General features: G+C 39.8%; 1 protein-coding gene across 3 annotated transcripts in view; it reads right to left on the bottom strand.

The window, feature by feature from the left end:
- Positions 1 to 3580: 3580 nt before the first annotated feature.
- Positions 3581 to 20674, bottom strand: part of LOC310927150 (collagen alpha-3(VI) chain-like) — a 95156-nt gene continuing 78062 nt past the window's right edge. For 2 of the 3 annotated variants that reach the window (XM_083889429.1, XM_083889431.1), the window contains 21 exons: positions 19717 to 19779; positions 19558 to 19620; positions 19200 to 19262; positions 18757 to 18807; positions 17651 to 17686; positions 17455 to 17517; positions 17203 to 17265; positions 16495 to 16527; positions 16355 to 16391; positions 16234 to 16245; positions 15629 to 16122; positions 15352 to 15454; positions 13736 to 14437; positions 13529 to 13631; positions 13354 to 13424; positions 12587 to 12847; positions 11130 to 11192; positions 9826 to 10011; positions 8285 to 8344; positions 5718 to 5903; positions 3581 to 4423 (listed from right to left, as the gene is read on the bottom strand). In XM_083889429.1, coding sequence (XP_083745555.1) covers positions 4383 to 4423; positions 5718 to 5903; positions 8285 to 8344; positions 9826 to 10011; positions 11130 to 11192; positions 12587 to 12847; positions 13354 to 13424; positions 13529 to 13631; positions 13736 to 14437; positions 15352 to 15454; positions 15629 to 16122; positions 16234 to 16245; positions 16355 to 16391; positions 16495 to 16527; positions 17203 to 17265; positions 17455 to 17517; positions 17651 to 17686; positions 18757 to 18807; positions 19200 to 19262; positions 19558 to 19620; positions 19717 to 19779 — 2754 coding nt within the window. In that variant the 3' untranslated portion in view covers positions 3581 to 4382. The remainder of the gene's footprint in view (positions 4424 to 5717; positions 5904 to 8284; positions 8345 to 9825; positions 10012 to 11129; positions 11193 to 12586; positions 12848 to 13353; positions 13425 to 13528; positions 13632 to 13735; positions 14438 to 15351; positions 15455 to 15628; positions 16123 to 16233; positions 16246 to 16354; positions 16392 to 16494; positions 16528 to 17202; positions 17266 to 17454; positions 17518 to 17650; positions 17687 to 18756; positions 18808 to 19199; positions 19263 to 19557; positions 19621 to 19716; positions 19780 to 20674) is intronic. The other variant, XM_083889430.1, reaches the window with a different exon arrangement.

Here is a 20674-nt window from a genome sequence, read left to right as displayed (position 1 = left end):
CACCCAGTATGGTGCCATTGCTCACAGTGATCTCAAAGATGATTTTGTTGAGAGGAAAAACGTTCGTAGAAAAGTGTCACTGGATATGCTGGAAACATGCTGTACAGTGCATGTGTATAACGAGAGAATTTCAAGGGCTTGCAAATGTGCAGCTGTACAGCTTTTTGAACTTGGAGTTACATCTGTCCAAAAGTTAAAATTCCCACCCACACAGAGGAAAACAGCACTGATGTAACTGTATCAAGCCACTAATTGTGAGCATTTGTTTTCAGTTGGTGTTATGGATGTGAGTAACTATCCTCTCGTGTAATTTTGAGATACGCTAACAAGATTTAAGATGTCTGTGATGTGAGATTAACAGACAGAGTGAGCAAGACCCAAAATAACCAAATCACAATTTCCTCTAATCATACATAATGACTGTAAATGTGGCTACGGCTATTTTAATTTACTGTTATGGCTATTTGAATGCACTGTATGTCAAACATAAGGGGGGGCATTATGACATCATCACATCCATATTTTATAGTTGAAACAGCTTTTACATGTTCTTTCCACCAGATGTGGAACCTGGCTGCAGAACAACAAGAACATTAGGGCCCTTTCATACTTTCCACGTTCTGTGTCTGCTGAGAGTTGCTATGCACTTCCACCTGTGCACACATGGCACAGGTCCATTCCTATACTAAAATGAGAGTCTGCAACAATCTAGAATTCCAAGCATGCATATCCATTATCATATAGAATTCCTTTACCTGCGCTTTATTTATTTATTTATTTTTTACCCCATGTGTATGTCCTCATATCCCTTGAGGCACCGATTAGACTTCCTACATAGAGGAAGCACATATGCTGTATACAGTTTGCAAGGTCACAAAACCTCTGCCGACTTCTGTGAACTGGGAAGTCGTCAATGAGATTTCTGGCTCACATTTGGCATAGTTCATCCATACCCCAGTGCAGGCCGATCAGTTGCTTCCACACAGAGAAGAGAAAATAACTTCTCATGACTTTGTGCATAGGGGCATAAGGATGTTCTAACAGCCAAATACATACGCTCACCACAAAGTTAGAGGTTCTCAGTTAACTTTACGTTGCGGCATAAAGTGTGTGGTGACCACACACTTTTGGCCATGTTATGATTTAGGTGAAGATAAAATAGATTTCCTTAATACTCATTTTAATGCACTTCCATACTTAAAAGCTATGGTTTGCTCAAAAACACCAGACAACTAAAGACTTCAAATGTATACTTTGTAATGTTAATACTGGAATGTTAAAACACTAGACAATAAGAACAAGTTAAAGGGGAAATAAGTAGTTTATAGTGCCATCTAGAGGAGAGGCTGAAATTTACAACAAAGACCTGCTGCTCTGCTCACCCCCTCCCTTCCCTGAGCGCTACGGTATCCTCAGCTGGTCAAATGTCGTCCTCGTCGTCTTTCTCCGTGTCAGCAGATGAGGTTCGTGAGGCGAGGGAGAGGGCGGAGCTACCGCGGCCGTAGCAGACGAAGCGGAGAGAGAGGAGGCGGGACTTCCGCTACAAGTAAAGAGATGCTTGATTTGTTCTCTCGCGTTTGTCCTTACAGGCTCCGGTAGAAACATGGCGTCTCGCTGCTAACAGTGGCTATGCAACCGCGGCCCGCGACCATGTTATTTTACATGACTTTTTGAAACACTACGAAAATGAAACAAAAACTATTATACAGCGACTAGACAATGCAGGAGCACATAATATGTATAAAAAAGTGGATTTTGGGTTATATAAACCCATAAATACTACATATTGTACCTTTAAGTTAAACAAATTTACACAAAAATCCTTGGATCTCTGCCCCTTGGGCCCCTTTTTAGTGGAGCAATTGCTTGCTGCCAAAAGGGACCGGTATGTATAGTAGTGATAAAACCAATCCTATTTCTCTCTCTCAACTGTGCTGTGATTAGCTAATGCCTCCCATGATGCTACCGATTTGGTTTTAAGGATATAAAGAGAGCACAAATGAGGTCCAGAAGTGTTGTTGTCTCTTAGATCACTTGAATTTGTATTATTGCCAAAAGGTTATTATGGAATTACTGAACAATAACGTCAAATAATCTTCCCCAATGTAACTTAATGATGGCTGGATTATTGTAATTAATCTCTTAACATTCTGTGTACATGTTTATAGGAGTGACAGATCACCAGAGTGACTTATTCCTTGTTGCCCAAGGACACTGGTGCTGTATAATGGTTCAGCAGCAGATCCATGAATTATCAGTGGAAGATAATTTGACTTCCCCGAGGTCTATGCTATTGTTTTTTTGGTTTTTTTTTCAGTAGCACGGTTTCAATTTAAATCACAAATGTTCTGAAGATTGGGACTTTGTTCATCAAGATAAGCAGTGGGTGGCACAAAGCACAGGTCACCACAGACGGATAAGACTGTGATGACATAAGTAAAGCATCCAAGCATGATCAGAAAGTGTGTGATCAAAGAGCAGTCCATTGCTACTATTTATTGTTGTGGTAAAAAGTCAAGGAATGTTGTGGTTTCCTCATCAGTCCACACATCCTGCCATCAGCCACTTCCTCGTGCAGTGAAATGTGGTAACACATTTCAGTCGGGTTAAATGTTGTAAATGTGTTTGAATCTGTTTCCACTTATTTGCAACATTTCTACCTCCATCAAGCTTAAAACAATATTTTACACATTTTTTAATTTTTTTTTCCACGATTCCATTCAGTTATTTGAAGGTGCAAATGCGCATTAAAAAGGGTTGTTGAGGGAAGGTTGTGAGTTTTGCACAAAGTTGTCAGCTGCTCCTTTTCACTTCTGTTAGCCAACTCATCTTCATTGCAATTACCCAATTCCCTTCCATTTTGCCATGAGCTTAAAGGTACAATGTGTAGTATTTATGGGTTTATATTACCCAAAATCCACTTTTTTATACATATTATGTGCTCCTGCATTGTCTAGTCGCTGTATAATAGTTTTTGTTTCATTTTCGTAGTGTTTCAAAAAGTCATGTTAAATAACATGACCGCGGGCCGCGGTTGCATAGCCACTGTTAGCAGCGAGAAGCCATGTTTCTACCGGAGCCTGTAAGGACAAACGCGAGAGAACAAAACAAGCGTCTCTTTACTTGTAGCAGGAAGTCCCGCCTCCTCTCTCTCCGCTTCGTCTGCTACGGCCGCGGTAGCTCGCCCTCTCCCTCGCCTCACGAACCTCATCTGCTGACACGGAGAAAGACGACGAGGACGACATTTGACCGGCTGCGGATACCGTAGCGCTCAGGGAAGGGAGGGGGTGAGCAGAGCAGCAGGGCTTTGTTGTAAATTTCAGCCTCTCCTCTAGATGGCACTATAAACTACTTATTTCCCCTTTAAATACTACGTAACAACTATGTGTTTCACAGTCTAGCCAGTACTGACATTGGCTTGGACTCATTGTACAAGATTTCAACTGTGCCTAAGAATCTCGCTGCGAAACACTGATTATTTAGTGCTCAGGTCAGTCACTGTCACCACAATATTTATTAGATGGACATAATTCAAAAAGAGAAAGATAAAAAAAATCAGTTGCTCAAGTTTATCAGAAAGTCTAATTCATTTTTATTTCCCCAAAACCCAGATGAAACACAGATTTCAGTCAAACCAAATAAAAAACAAAAATACAAACAGCTTGACAAGTACATTCCATTCTCGAAAGCTGGAACATGAGGCCAGAAGTGCACTTTTTTACTTTACATTAGTATTTTATTTTGTTTTTATATCCGAGCAGTTAGTCACTGTCATTTATAAAACATAAACCACCATTAAGACTTATTAGACTTATTAGACTGTAAACACTGCTGTGAATTTTGTGAAAATAGTGAAGGAATCATTCAGTGGGAATCATGTGAGTTTGGAAACAATATAAATCAATGAATGTGATGCTATGTGAATGTGGAATGTCAAAAAACACAATATAAAAAAAAAAAGAAAAGATTACTGCAGTGAATAATGCCAGTCCTGAATGTATGGATTTGTTGCTAATCTCTGTCCAAGATATTCATATACATTTAAAAAAAAAATAAAAAAATTTGAAAACCCCATATGATGTTCCAGACTCGACTTTACAAAACGTATTGCATTGAACTCCGTCTGTAGAAAAAAAACAAAAAACTATGTATACTAAAGTAGCACCAGTAAAAAACAAATCATGCAGCAAATTGTGTTGCCTTCCTTCTTGCTGTGAAAAAGACTACTTCAAGAATTGTGGGTATTAAGTCCATTTTTTGTGGATCCAGTGCAGCCACCATTGCTTTGGTTTTTACATCCTTAAAGTATGGCCATGTTGGATGGTTCTTCTCAGAATCCCCTACACAGAGGTAAAAGCTGGCCATGTTTTGTCACTTTGGTCCTATGTTCTTATTGCAGCAATGACTCCTTGTTTGATGGGTGCTGGGGATGAATGGAAAACAAACAAAACATGATTATGCTTGAACATCGTAAGAGGGTACTCCACTGATTTAGTGCTGTACTCATCTCAGGACTTGGTTCCATGTCGGCAGATGGCTGCTTTGCATTTCCAAATGTGCATGCATGTCTGTGATTCAGCTCACACTAAAGGCCACATTATACTTCTCCGACTGCGTAATGCGTTATCCGTCTGCGTCACCACGTAGACCACTCGAGCCTTTATACTATTGCGTCGTGGTGACGGATACGCGCTGCAATTTCCCGCCCGATCAGTAGGGGTCGCTGCGCAAGGTTGTTCTGCATTTGGCTACAGTGAGCAATGGCGTCCGAGGGAGAAAGACTGTTGTTGTTGAAACAGTGGCCGTTTCTCACTTTTCTGTGTCCCGGAACGCAGTTTTAAGATAATTTGAGGCGAGAAATTGGCCATTTAGATTCTAAACATGTGCTGTGTGTGTTAAGATATGACGTATTTATAGTTCGGCAGCGACGTAGTCGGCGGTGTTTAGCTCCGCCTTCTGTGGACGCTCGGTGCTCACTGTGTGCCGGCACAGAGCAGCTTCGCTCGGCCTGTCCTGAGGACCAATCGCAGCTCTTGCCGTCTCCGTTGTCCCTTGACGGAGTGACGGACACTTAAAAAATATTCCGTGCACCCGGAGACGACGCAGAGGCTCTTCGACAGGTTCTGCGTCGACGCAGAGTCCTCTGCGTAGCCTACGCAGAGCACTTTATGCAGGAGTATAAATTGGGCTTAATAAATGAGGGTCCACACATGCATTCTCTATCCAACAAGGCAATTCCAGTAATGGTCATTTCTCACCAGGAGGTCACCCTGCTTTGTTTGTTTTAAACCTAATTAATACTGCTCACATCATGTGTCATCATGTTTTAAATTGTGGCACCCTTGTATGTTAACAGAGCAGAATATTCACACTGTATGCATGAAACTGCAACTTTTGAGTTTCAGCATCTTGTCTATTTCCCGCAAGTGATGCGCACACTTTTCACTTTTCAAGACAGTGAGTTTATAATGATATTAACATTCTAGGGGTGGAGTAGCTTCAGTGGTTAACACTGGTACCCTGGTACCTACACCCCCGGCATGTTGTGCTCATTTCCCCTCGTCGCTTTGGATAAAAGCGTCTCTGGACGGATGACATATTTCCATTATGTGGACCCTAGTGGTCCTCTGCGAACATGCAAAAGCAGAAAGAATGACCTGGGGTCGTAACAAGGTCAGACTCACAATCATGATATGAAGATAATTGGTGACATGTACCTGGTTTTCCACAAGCCTTGACACACTCCTCGTATGCGTTGAAGCGATTCTGGTTTCCACCGCAGCCTCCGTACCAGAAACGTGCACAGCTCTTGCTCGGGGCATCATAGTGCCACTTGAGGACAAATTTGGCACACGGACCTTCCTCTTTGGGAAGCTGGCAAATGTCCACAGCTGTAGAAGCCGCTGCGAGGGGGGAATGACAATGATTTACAATCAGTGAAAGTATGCGAACGTGCAGGTAGAAGTCCGTTAGAGAAAAGTATCAGACAGGGCTGTGTACTTTGAAACATTTACATTTAAATGCAAAACTGATTTTATCTAAAAAAAAAAAAAAAAAAAAAAAAAATTTTAGGGAGGATTGCGATAGAAATGGCTGATTTTAAAATATCAGATTTTTGATGACGAAAACATGACGAGACGTGTGTGAGTTTTCGTTGACGAGACGACAATGGACGAAAATGTCAGTGGGTGTGGTCTGTCAGACGTTTGAAACGCATGACATTTCGTTCTTTCGGCCAATCACCTGACGGTCACGGAGAAAGCACATGGCTACTTAATATGCACGTCCCCCGCTACTGCTTCTGCAGTGTGTGTGTGTGTGTGTGTGTGTGTGTGTGTGTGTGTGTGTGTGTGTGTGTGTGTGTGTGTGTGTGTGTGTGTGTGTGTGTGTGTGTGTGTTCACCGTTGAATGAGGATGGATAAGGAATCCCACAGAGGGACGTCTTCTTCTAACCCGACACTTATGTAAGTGGAGTCGTTAGCATTTTAAGCTAGCGATCTTTATGCTAACGTGTTAGCAAACAAGGAGTAGTGGCTAAAGTTAGCTTTTGTTACGCTAACGTCAATTCATTATGTGTGTGTGTTTCTTTAGCAGCATGTTTAGCCATGTTTACATTCAGTGACAGTGTGGTGATCTCTTTGTGTGTAATAATAGCCAATCTGCAAGCGCACAGTGTGTTGAACTTATAGATCTGCTGCTATTTTCACAACTTATGTGCGACACTGCCCAACAACAATCTCCAATACTTATTGACCTAAATACATTTGTTAAAAGACTATACTTCTTTTTTCGACTAAAACTAGACTAAATCCTTTTTGAGTTTTCGTCGACTAAAACTAGACTAAAACCCTTTTGAGTTTTCGTCGACTAAAACTAGACTAAAACCCTTTTGAGTTTTCGTCGACTAAAACTAGACTAAAACCCTCACATATAGAAGTGACTAAAATGTGACTAAAACTAATAAGCATTTTCGTCCAAAAGACTAAGACTAAGACTAAATCTAAGATGGTTGTCAAAAACAACACTGATATGCAGGTTTTAAAAATCTGAGTTTTTTTCGGATTGTGGTTCCACTGACGTTGGAACTCAAAAGTGGGAACTTCAACCCTGAATTGACTGCACTCCAGTTGATAAGTCAGAAAAAAACATTGGCACAAACTTATTTTTGGCTAGCCATTGTCAGCAATGCCAGTCAATAACAATGCCCTACATGGTATTCTGTGCGCACAAACAGCGACTGATTTACTGTGAAACTAATACAACAGCTTATGTTGTATTAGAATCATGCTATGAATGGTAAAAGTAGCTATATTTGTATGGGTGCCACCATACAGCTTGCGACATATGACATGCGAGGTTCGCGCGGTTCCCCGCCCGTGCTATAGAGGCACTACAATGCTCGTATTTCTGTTGTGTCAAAATCTTTAGAAACATCGTTTTCTGCCCCAAACAAGGCGACGGCCATAATCATCACCCAGAAGCACCTGCCTTTGCCTTAGACAACCAGGGAAAACCCTGAATAAATACTTAATGTTTTTCTTTTTACCTTTTTCTGTTTTGGAATGAAATTGGTATATAGCGTTTTAATCTTAAAAGAAAGAACAGAATCTCCTTCATCAGAGATTCTTCTTCTTCCATAATTACTAATAATTAATATGTGGTATATTGTTTTTTTTTTTTTTTTTTTTATTTAGAGCAGACTGTATTTACTCAAGTGCTGATGAGGAGATCACAAATTGAACTTGTTCTCTTTTAAGTCCCCAACCAGCAGCACTACCACGAAATACAAAACAATAAAACTGTGAACAATGCTTTCCATTCATTTAATTTGTGGTTATGACTTGGCTCGCTCCTGTGACAAAAGCATAACCTTCCCAGTTTTCCATGCACGGCTTTTTTTACTTGTTCCATCCATCGTTTGGATCATTGGACGGGCAGTGGAAGAGGTGGGTGGGATCCAAGTGGAAATACAAAGGGCTTGTTGTTAAGTGAGCACAGTTTGTGGAAACCGGATTACGTAAGACATGATGCGTGCATCACTGTTGACTTGATGTCCAGATTTACTGTATGGCCAAGATTATGGGCGGTTTCAAAGGGTCTAATCCTAGGCATGTTTTGAGGAACTGCCCTGCTGCCTTTATTTGGCAAGCATAACCACATCAAAGTCAGGTTTTATCATTCAAACAGAGTTGGAAGGAAGTGAACCGTAACAAAATATGCCTAAAGAAAACTTTTCATGTTATTCAAGGCATATAAGTGTCACCGAGTGTGCATCAGATCTCACCAGGAACCGGCAGGATCTCCACCTGTTCACTCTGCTGTACGTTTGGCTGGGACTCTGGGACTGTTGAAATGACATGACAATATAAAAGTTATTAAAGGAGCCAGGGTTTTACTGCAGTAGTTAAAAAATATATCAGACTTTCAAAAGGGGAGTAAGAAGAGTAATATAATTCCAAGCAAGCCCCCACACGTGATTAGTGAGACTGCATGATGATTTTATACATACAACTTATCAGGAGTATATGGAAACTTCACTTTAGCTGTTAATTGACCACTTGCTAAGTCCCACCCTCAGCGTTACTGTTGCCATTCTTACACTGCAAGTATGCAGTTTACAATGATGGAGGCACATTTTTGGAATTTGGAAACCTGCTATAAATAGCTTAAACAAACAATAAGCAATTAAGAACACTCAAACATGCACTGTAATTTTATATTTTACTACTTTACTACTAATTTACTAATGTTATTAGTTTTATCCTGTGTATTTCACTCGGTTTTTGTGCGTTTTAGAGACTGTAACGCCATGTGCAGGGCCAACCAAAAATAATTTCCCTTTCATGACAAAGTTGTTCTCATTCTAATTGTGATTCTAAACATTACAAACTTAGTGATACATTGAATGCTCTGACCTAACTGATAAAGTGTTAGTAGAAAAGTGTAGTCAGCAAAATATTTGGTGCCATTTTGATTGTGTTTGTCTATCTGTTTTTGAGCAGCATTGCTGTTGCGTTGTTGGTTACAGTCCAACTATTTGGTGATGATCTGTATAGGGATCCAGATTAGGCATTTAAAAAAAATTGTTACATTTACAAGATAGTGGAAATTGTTGGAAACTGAGCTGCCTTGGTGGAGATTCTCAATCTCAGTGCTTTCTGTAGTTTTCCTATGGTTTGCTGTGTCTGGTGTGTGCTTTTTAGCCGTGCAACTCAATTTAAACACTGTCCACTTTTTCAGTGTCACTTTTGGCCCAGACAGCCAATCAAATCAAGCCACTTTCTGTTTTGAAGCCTGATCGGCAAGACAGTGGCAAATACAAAGAACATATTACATTTTGCATTTTTTTTCTCAAGAGGAACTGTATAATTAGCGAGATAGTGGTAAATACATCTATACTTTATTGAATTTAACAAGGTATTTTGAAGCATACACATCTGTTGTAATGCGTCTTTGTGATCCGGCCTTCCTTCACCGTAACCTCCAAAACAATCATTTTTGCTATTTTGATGACATTCCTCCTTGCGTAAGCGTAATGTTTAAGCCCACTTTAGTACGGACAAAAACACAGTTCAATTTCTTACATACATTTGTTATTTTGGAATGGTTATTAAAAAAGGTGGCCGCCATTTCTGCTAGTATTAATCTTATATGAGCCCTGTAGCAGATCTTAGCAGGCCTACACTGGTTGGTAACATGAGATTGGACAGTCACTGTTCTGGGGGTTTAACAACTGGTCAATGGTAGGTTTTGTATCTGGGGCTGAAGCTCATAATACGTCTCACTAGAGGCGCACTCTCCCTCCTGGCAGCAACAACCACTTACCTGACCCCATGCAGTTTTTCAAGCAGAGTGTCTCAGTGTCGAACCTATTCTCATTGCCGGCACAACCTCCATACCAGAACTGAGCACAGATCCCGTTCTTTCTGTCAAAGAACCACTTAGCCTGATACTCTTTGCACGGCATTCCAGCGTCATAGTCAAGTGAGCACGGGTCTGCAAACTCATTAACTACAACATGCAAAAAGACACAACAGCAGTGATTAGGGGACGGAGAAAGAGAGAGATGATGAGTTTGTGTTAGGGTTATATAGAACTACATTAGGCATACAAATGTTATTCTTTGATGTTAAAAGGTTGCTCATAACAGATGTGCTAATGGGGGTCAAATGAGTCACAGTGCTGCTATTGTTTATTCTCGCAGAGGAAAAGAAATGGCATTCACATTGGCAATCTATAGAGAGGCATTATTAGAGTTATTACTTTTGGAAATTAAAGATTTTCAGTAGAATGAAGGATTATCAGGTTTTTTTCAGGTGAACTAAAACGTTAGTTACTGTTAAATGTTAGTTCGTTTTAGTCATCTGCATAGTTGCGTGCTCACAATTCAACCTCAGAAATACTAAATACCCCACAAATATTGTGTACAGCTACTGTATTTATTTACTCTTATTCAGTTGTTTCTCCCACTGCAAGGAAAGCTCTGCTTCTAAAATGCCACAAAATAAATGGTCAAATATGTACTGTTGTAGATACATTTAATTTCTAAAAGTGCAATGCAACGTGATCAACTGTATGGCTACTTTGTTCAGAATCGGTGCTGAATTTATGTATAAATAACTTTGCCTGAAATTAACTTACCCTGTTTCAAAGACCAGCAACCGCCACTGCATTACTGTTGGAATGATAATCTGGCCAGATCCTCCTAAATGTACCGTTTTCATGTCTCAGTTATGACTAACTTAAACAAGAGGGAGCAGCTGTAACTATTTATCCCTAATATAAATATGTGCGTGGTAAAACCTCTGCACTGCTTCTTTTCTATATGTCCAAACAAAGCGACAAAGGCGCTGGATCCTCAGCTGCCTGTTTATATAAAAAAAACACTCTGAACAAAAGATTTAGGTTCCAAACCAAGACTCCGTGTCTCTGTATGACAGCCAAACACAACTCTAGTCTATTAATATAAATACCCCACTTATAGAGAAAAATATATCTGGGCTTAGGTTTCAAAGATAAACAAACCAGGAAATAATGAGCCATCACACACACACACACACACACACACACACTCCCACGATACATTCACTCGCACACACACATACATATATAAACACGGAGTCACTCACCAACTTCAGGTTTGCTCAGTGGTGTGGTTATTACAGTACTGGCTGGCCTGTGCTCTGCTGTTTCTGTCAAAGTGAAACAGTCATGATGCAGCTTTAATAATGCAGAAACATACAGTATGCTAACTAACTGTTACAATTATATCCGTTAATGGCAGTATATGGAGTAAAAAAAGAGATATCAAGAGATATTAAGATGTCAAAATGGGACTTAATAGCAGTTGGATAAATAATTGAGAAACACAAATGCAGATACCACCGACATCAAAATGTTTCCAATATTGTCAGTTACCATTCTTGAGTCAGATTACAGTGTAAGAGCCTACAGGCTAAATAGAGACAAATCCAATGCTCAATTTGTGTACCTGCCATTCAGTGCAACCACTTTTGTTGTGGTGGTACCATGGAAATTGGATTAACATGCTACTTATTAACTCCTCGACATTATTATAAAAAGTAAACACAACAATGGATAAAATTGCACATCTTAACTCAACCACATTGATAGTTGCTTTGCTGGATTTTCCAAAACAGTGAACTCTACAAAATTAAATATATTTTGAATAAATTCATTCCATATGATTCGTACGGAAGCGTATTGCATTCACTTGAAAAAAAAAAAATCCTGTTTTTCTCACTAATTAATTTTCGGTTTGATTTTTTGAATAATCTTTTTTCTGTTTTTCTGACTAATATTTTTTTCCCCTGTTTTTCTGTCTAATTATTTTCCTGTTTTTCGGAGTAATTTTTTTTCTGTTTTTCGGAGTAATTTTTTTTTCTGTTTTTCGTGCAAATTTTTTTCCCCTGTTTTACAGAGTAATTTCTTTCTGAGTTTAGAGAGCATTTGAAATAATAAACACATTCACTCCTTTATTGAGAGTTCGATTTATAACAACATGGATGGCTTGTTTAGTTTAATCAAGTTTTACTTTGATCTGGGTTTAAGACACTGGGAGATAGTCCTGTCTTTAAGTCACATAGATGGTATTATCATTAGTTTGTCGACTTTACGCAGGCACCTGGGAACTTTGCGGTTGTTTTAATTGACCCGCTACGGTAGATCATTTATGAGGCATGTATGTGCGGGAAGGAGTCACCATATGTGTATGCATGGATGTATATTCATGGGTGTATGGGAGTCACTTGCAGGTTGGAGGTTCTCGCGAGAGTTCTCGATAATTCAGAAAAAAAATTACTCTGAAAAACAGGGAAAAAAGATTTGCACGAAAAACAGAAAAAAAAAATACTCCGAAAAACAGGAAAATAATTAGACAGAAAAACAGGGGAAAAAAATATTAGTCAGAAAAACAGAAAAAAGATTATTCAAAAAATCAAACCGAAAATTAATTAGTGAGAAAAACAGGATTTTTTTTTTTTTTCAAGTGAATGCAATACGCTTCCGTAGATTCGGAATAACTCAGTGCTAAGAAAATAACGTGTGAGTTTTCTTTCTGACTTACTGGTAGTGACAATGCCTTTGCGGGTGGACACGACTTGACCCTCTGCAGTGTGTGCAGAGACCACGGCGTGATACGTCTGAGCACTTTGCAGGTTGTCCACTGAAAGCTCAGTGCCTGAGACGTTGGTCTTCAGCACCAGGCTGTGGTCGGATAACCGCGTCACCACTACCTCGAAGTAGACAAAGAGTTTAGGATCCGGACTGCTCCAACGCAGTTTCAAGCTGCTGGAGGTGACGTTTGAGACGTGTAGCTCATCTGCTTCTGAGTGATCAAGATAGAGAAAACAAGGGGTAGGTTGGTAGCTGCAGTAGATGTGAAAACAGCGTCTAACTTTTCATGTTCATGTCACCAGGATTTATGGTCAGGCAGTGTTTGCGCTTTACTAATAATTGACTCACCTCCAGTGGAGAAAACAGTAATCGCTCAAGTTCAGATTAGAAATTGTTCAAAGGCTGACTCTCACTGCCACAAACTTAAAGTTTACTTTAGTTTAGCTTGTAAAAGTCTGGGTAAAAGTCTGTAAAAGGCAAGATACAGCAGTTAAAGTCCACATCACATGGCTCTTTGAGCTCTAGCAGGTTGTGCGTAATTCCCTTCCCGACTAATGGAAAGTGTGCATGAAGAGAGGCCTCAAACACTTAACAATTTCACTGTGGGAACAGAGCTTGGGACAGAATCTTTAGATTCTTTTATCGTAAACATGCCTCAAAGGCTGAGAGTCTTTGAGGGCAGTAGAACTTGGCACTTTAGTCCGTCCACCATCTTACCTTTGTGTTTCCTTGGATGGACAGCTTGGTGATTCTCGTGATGGGCTGCTTGGTGATTCTCATGTGGTTTCCTGTTAATAAACCAATAAATTGTACAATAATATTATTTAACAATATAATAATAATTCAGTTATCATTTTCAGTGGCTTTACGGTGATCAATGACCTAAACTTACTCCTGTTTATGTGGTGAAGTAAAGGGGTTTTTCAGAGGCTGGTCACTTTGGAACCACTTGCAGTTTTTGGAGACTTCAGGTGACATGTAGAAAGCATTCTCAACTAAAAGGAGAAGCAACAATTAAAAAAGTGATATACAGTATTTAAAAAGGACTTGACATTAAGTCGAAATTAGCAAACGACACTAATATCTGCCCTTCACTTACTGGAGATATACTTTGGCATCAGCTGGCTGAAAGTCTGGATGTGTTTGTCGTAAAACTGCGAGGTGCTCTCCAGACGTTTGAAGAAGACGTCCGAGGGCTCGCTGGCCATGCGCGACAAGACACGAGAATCTCCAGCCGTCAGCTTCTCTCCCACACCCATGATGACCAGGAAGAATCCTCTGCACTTGACCTCAGTGGCAATGCGCACCAGCTGCTCCTCGTCTTCCTCCACACGTCCCGTCACAAAGAGCATCAGCACTTTCCTGTCACGCTGAAGAGGTGCCTTGTCAAACACCAGCTCCACCGTTGACTCGATAGCTGCCGCCAGTGCCCGGCCGCCCTCTAACTGCGGTGTCTTGTGCAGCAGAAATCGGGCAATGTCCTGAGCCGAGTTGTGCTCAGTCAAGCCGATGTCCACGTGGATGGGAGAGCCAGTTTTGTTGTAGACGAACTCATAAGGTGCCTGCTGGATCACAGACACCCGGGCCTGGTGAAGTGATGCTGTGGGTTCTGAAGACACTTCCACCTGTTCTACTATCTGTGCTATGTATCGTTTAATCTCGGTAAAGACAGTTGGATAGGTGGACTCAGAGCTGTCCAAGATGAAAGCCATGTCGATGTCCCCATCTGTGATGGAAGACCTCCGATCTCGATTGATCAGTGGGGGCACATAGTCGCACATTTGATCAGGACCGCAGATGTCTGAAAAAAAGGAAAAAAATAACGGAATTTTCCTTAATCTGTTGTCCATCTACCCCTTAGATTTCATTGTACCATGGTTATGTCTCATAGGTTTAATAATAATGGTTGGGACACGGTGGACATGTGAGGACATTAATGTAATCTTTCTGTCTACACAGACAATGAAGTGCTACAAAGTACAGACTCACAATCTCCTGTGATCTGTCTCAGTGTCTTTTTTTGTCACGTTTTGCAAGCGAATCTGACCGTGTGACCATAGTATTATAATTTGTCCCCAAATCCCTACTTTTATATCAATGTGCACATATTGTCTGAACAGAAACCTAATCAATACTTCAAGACAATCTATAAAAACGTAATATTGTTCAGTGAAAATGTGCAAAACTGCCACAGTCGCAATCTTGACAATCTGCCAATATCGGTCCAGTACAGACTTATTACAAAAGCACACTCATCTGTTTGGCATTTTGTCCTTCTTTTATCTTAAAATATATCAAAATAGCACACATGATCACTTCAGTGTGAGCAGAAATTCACATGTTCGTCACATTCTGATCACTTGTTGTACAGTCAGTTCTGAAGCATGTTGTTTATCTTGGATGTGATATTTAGGTTTTTTTGGATGGAATCTGATTTCATGCTTTTATATTGTAAAAGTGGATTATCAGCTTGTTAAATGATCAGAATAATAATGTAATAGATCTGGGTTTTTTGCTCCCCTATGATAGGAAACTAAATATCTTTGGTTTTGAGGACAAAGCAAGAGATTTAAGTACCACATTATTTGAGGTTTGGGAAATACTGTCTTCGAGACCCTTTGACAACCTTTCCTGTCATTTTTCTTGAGCAATTATTTATTATAACAACCGTTAGTTGCAGCCGTAGTTGTATTATAAATAGTTGTGTGCACTTACCAAAGCAGACATGGCAGTTCAAAACCTTTTGGATGACTGAGTTATATTGTGCACTTCCAGGGCTGGGAAGGACAATTACCTGGGCCAGTGCTGTGTTATTGACCTGGTGTACAAAAGGAGACACAAAATGTACAATGCGATTGTCTGTGAAGGTTCAGGTTTGGTCATTCTGGATGTAGTCATCTTCAATAGTTAAATAGTGGTAGATAAAAAAAATAAAGCTCCCAAATGGAGGCAATGTAACATTTTCTTATCTGAGTTGTGTTTTGTTGTTTACCTGCAGTGCTCTGGTGAGCGCTCTCTCCTCACGATTGACCAAGAACAGAGTGGCGATTCCGGCGTCATGGAGGCGGAGAGCTGCAGCAGTGATTCCTTGTGCCTGACCGAGTGACCCACCGACAAAGAAGATGGCCACTTTCCTGATCAGGAAGCCGCTACGCACCCTCTTGAAGGTGTTCTGGGCCACAAAGCTCATGGTTGTAGGTAAGTTCCGCTCTTTACGATTCTGCAGCGTCCGCAGTCCCTCGATGCGCTGCAGAAGAGCGCGTTTCTTCATCGCATCGGCAAAGCGAACCTCGGTGGTAACTTCGTTGTTGTACAGGGTCAAAGCAACACGGGCGCCTCTTGGGCAGTTGCTCTCAGAGATGGTGATGTTTCCGATCAGGCGCAGCACCGTGTCACGCATGCCCTTGAAAACTCGATCGTCGACATTCTGAGAAGCGTCCAAGGCAAAGGCCAGCTCAGTGGGGAACAATGGACATTCTTGATTACCTAACGGTGTAAAACACAGAAGATGTTATTTTACTGTATAGCAGTAAATACATTAGTTACAAACTAACTAAACTGTTCGTACGTAAATTAAAACTAATTTCTGGCACTTACCATAACAGCAAGCTGGTAGTAGAAGAGAAATATAGCGTGGAAATAAAAAAAAAAAACATGACCATTATTAATTTTCAATTATATGAAATGCCTTTGCAGATCATTATTAACTTATACTCACGACAGTTGTCTCTTATCTTCTTCACAAGGTCACATTGCTGAGGGAACAGAGACAAAATGTTGAATATGTTGACACTAAATTTCCAATTTTTTGCATTTGACAATTTATCAAGTTATATAAATACATGAGCAAATACTGACCACAACACCTGGTCCTCTTGGTCCTTTCTGACCCTGTTGAAACAAAAAAAAAAAAAAAACATTTTCACAGCTGGAAACACATCCATCACCAAAAGACACTTTATTTTTTTGAACTGCTCAGTTATCTAAATGATTTGTATAAAACCATGTTAAGATTCAAACACAATACTTGTTCTACATTAGCTTTCACCGTGACATTGTTTTGATAAGCTTATGAAATGTCACAACATTTATTTCAATCCACAGTAGCATTAATTTTTCACAAAGATCTCTGATGATTTGTATTTGGATGTCTGGGTTATATATATATATATATATATGATGAGACAGGATCACTAATAGATTATTGTTGAGTTTCATCTGCAGAAGATAAACATACTAATGTTTTGCACAAACAGATGACCAGAAGCAATCTCTAAAAGGCTATGGTTATACTGACATACGATTTATTGTGTTTATTGTCCAACTCTCTTTTAGACGCTTTCCTCTTTTGGGTTTTTTTGCAGCGTAGGCAGTTTTTGTTGTTGCTGGACTAGCAATCATTCCACTGAAGGGACCAGTATACAGAGTAGCTACAGTTGAGCCGCTAACAATAGCAACAAACACACCTTCAAATAATAGATGCTGTGAATTTGTGGTCTGTGCACTGTCATTAATACAAAATGTACACGGTCTCCAAGCAAACTGTAGAAGTTAGATGTTGCTTACATATGGCCCAGGATATCCAACCTCTCCTGTCTGTCCAAGTGAACCAATGTTTCCAGACACACCCTAGGAAGAATTCACAGTAAGAAATAAATACATATGATCCACGTAAAGTTATTTATCAATCAATAACAAGAAAAACATTCAACAATAATGCATTTGCTAATGTTAATATTAATTGTTAATCCCAAATATTCCTTATGTGACCATTGACAATACTGTCGGCCAAGTGTAACTGGGTTAAAAAAAACATACTCTCTGTCCACGATTCCCTCTGGGTCCAGGTCCACCTTTGTTGCCACTGTCACCAGCTGCTCCCTAAAGTAATGAAACACAGCAAATGACCAACTACAACAGGGAGGCCCAAAGACAATGCGTGAGTCTACGATCCGACTCCATATTCTGCATTCTCTGTTGAAATGTCATTTTAAGAAACATTGTGCTCCATTACCTTGAGTCCTGGGAATCCAGGGAAGCCTATATCACCCTGGAGAGAAAAAAACGTTTTCATTTATTAAGTATTATTGAATGAATAAGTGTGTAAGTTCATATTCTGTGCAATTTCTGTGAGTGAGAGTTCACTGGATTGACAGTCATATGCCAAAACATCATCAAATTAACAACACCAATGCACAAACAGGAGAAATAAAATCTACTTCATCACATTATCCACTGTAGGCAATCAGGTCTGCATGTTCCGGACTGTGGTCACTGCATCTGGCCTTGTGTTCTTAGTAACTGGTTTAGTTTGCTCTGCACAGTATGTTTAGGTCTAAGTATTTATGTTGTATGTTCCCTTTATTTTATGAAATTATTTAGTAATAATTTCAATGGTTCTAATGTTTAGATTGTGACATCACAATGTGATGTCAGGTGAAACGAGTCAGCTGCAGAATTTCATGAATCTATTTTGATTAGTGCCTGAAAAAAATAGGGACACACGACAGACAGGTGGCTTGCTTTGTTGCCCCACAGCAAGAGGGTCACTGGTTAAAAATCCTTTCTGTGTGGAGTTTGCATGTTCTCCCCATATGCACATGGGTTTCCTTTGCATACTCCAGCTTTCTTCCATAGTTCAAAAACATGCAAAGGTTAATTTGACACTACTTGACTGTAGGTATGACTGTCACCCTACACCCTGGACTGGTGACCTGTCCAGGGTGTACTGCCTGACACCCTATGCCAGGTGCTGACTCCAGCCTCCCATGAACCTCATGTGGAGCATAAAGATGTAGCGACAATGAGAATGAGTGAAAAAACCTTATATACAATTATATATATCTGGGGTTTGAGTTGCTCAGCAGTTGATAACATGACCCAGCTGCTGCTGTCTACATACGTTGTTTTTATGTTTATGAATGTTAAGTCTTTTTCCGATATCTGGGCAAGTGATTTTAACCACTATTGGACATGTGGTATGTTGATAATGTTCTTGCCATACACAGTTTTGCACATTATTCTATGATTCATTTTAATATTTTGAGCCAAGTGATGATTAGACTTTGTATGTTAACAATATTGTATCTATCACTGCTAATTGTGTGTTTGGGAACTTACCTTTCTTCCATTGGGCCCTTCAACACCAAAACCATCCCTACCATCTTCACCCTATGACAAAAAAAAAAAGTAACTTTAACAATCCACAAATATGGATATTACAGTATTACAACGAAGCCCCTCTTGCAATGTCAGCAGTGGCTGAGTGATTTTAAAGTGTTGCCTGAACAGTTCACATAATAATGTCATACTAGAAAAAAAAAATCAGACAAAATCAGTTCACTTGGGTGCCATGTTTACATTATTGCCTATTACAGTCTATTATATTAAATCATGCATGCTTTCTACTGCTGTAATATTCCACACGAGGAACTACACTATAACGATAATGGTCTGGCAATCATCTACTGTATTATAATGACACTACATTTTGATCATTTTGTTAATTTTTCGTATGTTTCACATAAAAGTAGCACGCAAAGAGGATGTAGCTTCACACTTACAGGCTCTCCACGAGGGCCAAGAGGTCCAATGCCACCCTTGATTCCTGGATCTCCTGGCTCTCCCTACAAAAGGCACAGAGAAAGACAGATGTACAAAATGAGACGAAAATACTCAAAAATTCAAGGAGAATGTCAGAAGTAAAATATAATTTTAAGCTGCTGAGTCAGTTGTTATAGTTTTAATTAAGCAACATTTTGGGAGGGTTTTGGCCTTGATGTTTTCTTATGGGGCTCTATTGTTTGCTCTTACAGACTACACATGTGTGTACAGGAATCTGAGAGTGTCTGGCTTAGTGTGGTGTATTTTGAAATGAAACAAGGCACATAAGCCTCTCAAAACTCATGGTCCACTCAGTACCTTGCGACCAAGAGCTCCCCTTCGGCCCTTTTCTCCGATGGGACCTGGTTCACCTCCAGGACCCTAAAAAAATAAATCACACAGATGTTAGAAGCATGTGTTTACAGACCCTAATTGAAGACTTTATTTCATAAAAAAGGATTCAACAGAGTCACTCACCCTGGGTCCAGGATTTCCATCTTCTCCTCTGTGTCCTGGAGCACCATTTGGACCAGGTGTACCCTTAAAAGAGAATAAAACATACATGGATGTTTTTATTTTCCCATAAAGCAACCCATGAGTGAAGAGTGAACACACACTGTGAAATATCTGACATGTGCATTCACAGTTAATTTCTGGCTACTACTTACATTACGTTACTAAATTACTGTTTCCTAGTGCAATTTCACAGTTGGCATCATGTTATAGTAAATTATTCCAGCTGTTTTTTTTTTATTGTAACTTCAGTTATTCCAAATATTGCTGAGATTTAACAGTATGTTATACTTTATAAATACAGTATTATACTGTAATAAATGAAGCAGAGGGAGTATGCATTACAAACTGCAGTTAAGTCGGGTTTAGCCCATGATAGGAGAACTTTCCAACAATTACGCAATCAAGTTATCATGTTAATCTATTTTAACAGTATTTGCATTTACAAATACTCTGTATTAACTAAAACTCATTCATAAAAAAAACAACAAAACATTAGTTGAGATGAGTTTCTTGTATTAAAGGTCCCATATTATACCCTATTTCTCAAAGTTAACCTAGATCCCTGGTGTCCTAATGAACATGTCTGTGACATGCTTTGGTCAAAATACCATAAGGATGAAGCACCACAAAACAGCCCTGTTCAGAATGCTCTTGTTTAGTAGTATCTCTTAAAAAGCCACAGAGTAGCCACAGAGGCTACTGGGCGCTAACAGCAGTTAGCATTTGGAAAGGTGATCATTAGCAGGCACATTGCTGATATATAACATTAATCCACTGGACAAACATATCTTCTGAGGCTGGAAGTTTGTGTAGGACTCTGTGCTGCACTGTGGAGCCAAGAATAGAACTTTTTACGGACTTCCAGTTTTCAGATGCCATTGCCCTCACCAGCACTCTCGCTCGTTTTATAGACAAAGCG

Source organism: Microchirus variegatus (genome assembly GCF_963457635.1).
Source record: "Microchirus variegatus genome assembly, chromosome: 5".
Lineage (NCBI taxonomy): Eukaryota > Metazoa > Chordata > Actinopteri > Pleuronectiformes > Soleidae > Microchirus > Microchirus variegatus.
Note: the sequence above shows the minus strand (reverse complement) of the source record. Positions and strands in the feature narration are given on the sequence as shown.